At 56.9% G+C, this 5,066-nt stretch overlaps 1 protein-coding gene across 1 annotated transcript in view; it reads left to right on the top strand.

The window, feature by feature from the left end:
* The first annotated feature begins 250 nt into the window (after positions 1–250).
* Positions 251–5,066, top strand: part of wdr81 (WD repeat domain 81) — a 17,877-nt gene continuing 13,061 nt past the window's right edge. The window contains exons 1-2 of the mRNA XM_043718891.1: positions 251–305; positions 1,346–4,892. Of these exons, the coding sequence (XP_043574826.1) occupies positions 1,424–4,892 (3,469 nt within the window). The 5' untranslated portion in view covers positions 251–305; positions 1,346–1,423. The remainder of the gene's footprint in view (positions 306–1,345; positions 4,893–5,066) is intronic.

The following is a 5,066-nucleotide window of genomic DNA, read 5'->3' as shown; positions in this document are numbered from 1 at the left end:
GTGTGTTGGGGGGGGTTGTGTCCCCGGGGGTCCCCGGGGGGGGGTGGGGAAGTGTGCGCTCGATAGTTGGAGTGTGATCGGGTGGTAGCCCCGCCCCTTCGTCTGGCTGTTTCCTGGTCACGTGCCAGAATGTATCCACACGGTGGTGTGCGCTCGATAGTTGGAGTGTGATCGGGTGGTAGCCCCGCCCCTTCGTCTGGCTGTTTCCTGGTCACGTGCCAGAATGTATCCACACGGTGAGTCATGTGACTGGTCAGCTGACTCCGCTCGGTGGTGGTTCTGTTGCAGACGGAGCGGGGCGGGAGGTGAGTGTGAGCCCGGTCTCTGCTCCTACCCCAATATCCCCCAGGGCCCAGAGACACGACAGTGTAGAGGGAGCTTTACACTGACTCTGGCCCCGTGCTGTCCCTGTCCTGCGAGTGTTAGATGGGGACAGTGTAGAGGGAGCTTTACACTGTCTCTAGCCCCGTGCTGTCCCTGTCCTGGGTGTGTTTGATGGGGACAGTGTACAGGGAGCTTTACACTGTCTCTAGCCCCGTGCTGTCCCTGTCCTGGGAGTGTTTGATGGGGACAGTGTAGAGGGAGCTTTACTCTGTATCTAACCCCGTGCTGTCCCTGTCCTGGGAGTGTTTGATGGGGACAGTGTAGAGGGAAAAGTGAGGTCTGCAGATGCTCAAGATCAAAGTTGAAACTTTATTGCTGGAACAGCACAGCAAGTCAGGCAGCATCCAGGGAACAGGAGATTCGACGTTTCGGGCACAGGCACAGGCACAGGATTCCTGAAGAAGGGCCTGTGCCCGAAACGTCGAATCTCCTGTTCCCTGGATGCTGCCTGACCTGCTGTGCTGTTCCAGCAATAAAGTTTCAACAGTGTAGAGGGAGCTTTACTCTGTATCTAACCCTGTGCTGTCCCTGTCCTGGGAGTGTTTGATGGGGGACGTGGAGGAGAATCTTTACCCTGTATCTAACCCCATGCTGTCCCTGTCCTGGGAGTGTTTGATGGGGACAGTATAGAGGGAGCTTTACTCTGTATCTAACCCCGTGCAGTCCCTGTCCTGGGGGGGGGGGGGGGCGAGAGACAGTGTAGAGGGAGCTTTACTCTGTATCTAACCCCGTGCTGTCCCTGTCCTGGGAGTGTTTGATGGGGAGGGTGAAGTTAAATCTGCTCTCCTGAAAATTCTCTGATTATTCCTGTTTTTTTGGATCTGTGTGTGAGTACAGGCAGGTGTTGACTCTGATATAATTGGCTCTGAGGCAGTTCAGTATTTGTCCAAGTTTAGTGTTGTTTTCAGGCTCGGGGAATTAGTTTTTATTGAGTTTTGTTCTGGTGTTGTTTGTTTTGAAGGTGTGGTTCTGCCGAGCAGTGGGAGGCTGCAAGGACCTGCTGCTGCTGCCCGTCGATGCCCTGCATCAGGCCAGGACAATGGATGCTCTGGTTGGATGTGTGGAGAAGGAGCTGGCCATTGAGCGTAGACAGCTGGGGCCTGGTGAAGGGTGCTCGCTGGTGGCCTATGTGCCCACCAAGTGGCTGGGCAGTCTGAAGGAGAGGAAAGTGCTACCAAGCTGCTGTCCCAGACCTGAGGGCCTCAGTGATGCTGAGGTGACAAGCTTTCTGCAGCCATCAGTCAGCAAGCTGCCTGCCGGCTGGACACGTGTCTCCCTCCAGGTCCTGAGAAAGGCACGCCTGGTCTACCGTGTGGGCCCGGATCTCTGCTGTGTGACCAGCTGCTCAGGTGGAGTAGGGAGAGGAGCCAGCAGCCCGGATCTGAGCTCTGTCTCTGGCTTCATGCAGCATGTGGCTGAACAGAATTACCAGAATCTCTGGCAGACAAGCCAGGGCCAGTCGCTGGGGCCTGCTGCTGCAGCTCCTCGGGAGAAGCCTGAGGCCTGCTACCTCCAGGCTCTGAAGGCAGCTCTCAGCCGGGTGTACGGCTGCAGCTTCATCTGGATCGGTGGAGACTCTGGGCGAGAGCCTGGACCTTCTCCAGCAGCCATCAGTCGGGAGCCACAGCCTAATCTGCTTCCCGTAGAGGCCCTGCTGGAGTCAGGCCAGTTCCTGTATGTGATCCAACCCTTCTGTCAGTATTCACTCCGGGATGTGGTTACCTACAGCCCTGCCAAGCTGGCTAATAGTCATGCCAAGGTGCTCTTTCTCCTGTACCAAGTTCTCCAAGCCATGCAGGCTGCTCACTGCGAGGGGCTGGCCTGTGGCAGCTTGTCCCTGACTCACCTCAAGCTGGATGAGAGACTCCATGTCCAGCTGCAGCTCAACCTGTCTGACTATGAGAGGCCAGAGGCCGGAGAGCTGACCGGGGAAGAGGCTGGTGACCAGGGCAGCGACCGGGAAGCCTTCAGTGAGCAGCTGAATGAGTCCTCACTGTCAGCACTCCTTACTGACTGGGTTCATGGGCGGATTAGCAACTTCACCTACCTGATGGTACTCAACAGACTGGCAGGCCGCAGAGCTGGTGACCCCAACTATCACCCCGTCCTGCCCTGGGTGGTGGACTTCACAGTCCCTTATGGAAAATTCCGGGACCTTCGCAAATCCAAATTCCGGCTCAACAAGGGAGACAAGCAGCTGGATTTCACCTACGAGATGACCAAGGAAGCTTTCGTGGCGGGAGGCCAAGCTGCAGATCAGCTGCATGTCCCCCACCACATTTCAGATGTCCTCTCTGATATCACCTTCTACGTTTACAAAGCTCGCCGGACTCCGCGCTCTGTCCTCTGCAGTCATGTCCGATCCCAGTGGGAAGCCAATGAATATCCTGCCAGCATGGAACGGATGCAATCCTGGACCCCAGACGAATGTATCCCCGAATTTTACACGAATCCCACCATCTTCCAATCCATCCATCCTGACATGCCGGACCTGGATATTCCAGCCTGGTGCAGCTCCTACCAGGAGTTCATTGATATCCACCACCAGCTGCTTGAGTCAAAGGAGGTCTCTGCCAATCTGCACCATTGGATCGATCTGACCTTTGGCTACAAACTGAGCGGCAAGGAAGCGGTGAAAGCCAAGAACGTTTGTCTGCCCCTCGTGGACAGTCACACCCACCTGACTAACTATGGGGTGGTGCAGCTCTTTGACCAGCCACACCCCCCTCGGCTGTTCAGGGGCAGCTGTGCCCCACCAGAGTCTGCACCGCCCATCAGCCTGAAGGAGGCAGCAGGGAGCCAGCCAGTGGATGTGGTGGATGGTCTGGTGGTGGAGTCTGTGGGCTCAGAGGGGCAGGGGCCAGGTGATTGTTTGAAGGAGGAGGATCTGGAGGAGGGGACAGAGGCACTGGATTCCCTGGCTGCCTCGGGTAAGCCTTCAGAGCACTTGCCTCCTTCCTCTGCCTGTAACCTGTCGATGGCAGATCCCCGAGCTCTCAGCAGCCGAGGGAATCGTAACCGAGGCACAGCTTCTCGTGAGCTCCTCGAGGCCAAGATCCACCTTCCTGAGGGTTTCAATCCTCTGCAGCCTCTGGAGGAACTGGAGAAGCTCGACAACTTCCTGCTGCGCGGGTTGTACAGTGAGTTGCCGGAGATTGTATTCCAGGATCATGCTCCCCAGCCATCCTTCTCCCAGTTTGTGCAGAGAGACATGCAGGCATTTGGGATCCTCATTGCGGAAATCTTCTTTGCTCAGCGGCTGCGAGCTCAGGCACCAGACACCCCTCTGTGGGATCGTTTTCTGGCTGTGCGGAAACTGTGTCCCCACCACATGAGAGAGATCGCTGCTCCGCTCCAACACGCTGTCTCGACGTTACTGCAGCTTCACGACAGCCCTGAAGAGTTACTGAAGACTCGAAGCCCTGCTGATTGGAGCCGCTTGTTTAAGTATCGGGCTGTCTGTGAGGGGTTACCACCCCCCAGCCCCAGCCAGCTGCTCAGTCCCTGCTGCCCCACCATCCCCTTCCCTCGTTACTTCAGCGCTCTTCACCAGTTTGTCTGCACTTACTATTCACACTGGTCTGAAGATGGAGACCAGGGCCGCGATTTTGTCTTCTCTCTCTGGCAACAGTTAGATAAACTCCTGGAGCAGATGCAGCCAGAGGGTCTGGAGATTCTCCTGCCCTTTGTCCTCACCCTCATGTCCAGTGATTTGACAGCTGTCTACACTGCCTGGTATTTCTTTGAGCCCATTTCCCGTGCTTTGGGACCTCGCAATACCAACCGTTATCTGTTGAAGCCCCTGGTGGGTGTCTACGAGAAACCCGGCTATGTCTGTAGCCGTTTCTACCTGTACACAGATTGTTTTGTTGTTCAGCTGATAGTGCGGCTCGGCTTGCAGTCTTTCCTGAACAGCCTGCTGCCCCATATCCTGCAGGTCCTGACTGGGCAGGAAGGGCCTGAGGAAGACCGGGTGCTCGATGGAGCCGGGGAGGATGAGGAAGGTGTGTCAGACATGCCAGCCTCCTACTCCAGCTCTGAGCTGAAGGCTGCAGGACCATGTGACTCATCCAATTTCATCGACTTCTCCTCAGGCATCAGCTTCAGTGACCAGGCTGAGCTGACTGAGAACGAGGACTTCCAGAATGGAATCTTCCTGAGCGACCAGGAACAGGAGTTGCTCAGCCTGGGGAAGCTGAGCAACAAGAGCAGTAACAGTGACTCCTCGGCTGAGGACAGAGGCACCGACTCAGACTCTAAGGACAGGCTGAGCCTCCGCTCGATGGACAGCCATCAGGATCTCAAACTGGCCGAGGGTGTCCTCCTACAGCCCAGGGATGACGAGGAAGAGGAGGAACAGGGGGTGGGGGACGAGGAGGAAGCAGCTCCTGAGGAAACAGTCTTCTGCTCTCTGCCTGATCCCAGGGAAAGGGAAGCCATCCCAAAGGAGGATGATGTGGATGAGGAAGAGTTGCTGAGTGAAGGGAAGGAGCAGAAGATCCTGTTTGGTAAGGGGCAGCACCGCCATGGACCAACACAGGCCATCCCATCCCAGAGACTGGGTTTGGGGAGGGAGGGAGTGAGGCCTGAGCCTGGGGGGAGGGAGGGTGCGAGGGCGGGCTGGGTTTGGAGGGAGGGAGGGTGCGCGCGAGGGCTGAGCCTTGGGGGAGGGTGCGAGGGCT

The sequence above is a fragment of the Chiloscyllium plagiosum genome, chromosome 28 (assembly GCF_004010195.1).
Source record: "Chiloscyllium plagiosum isolate BGI_BamShark_2017 chromosome 28, ASM401019v2, whole genome shotgun sequence".
In the NCBI taxonomy this organism is placed as follows: Eukaryota; Metazoa; Chordata; class Chondrichthyes; order Orectolobiformes; family Hemiscylliidae; genus Chiloscyllium; species Chiloscyllium plagiosum.
This window is presented reverse-complemented; position numbering and strand designations above follow the sequence as displayed.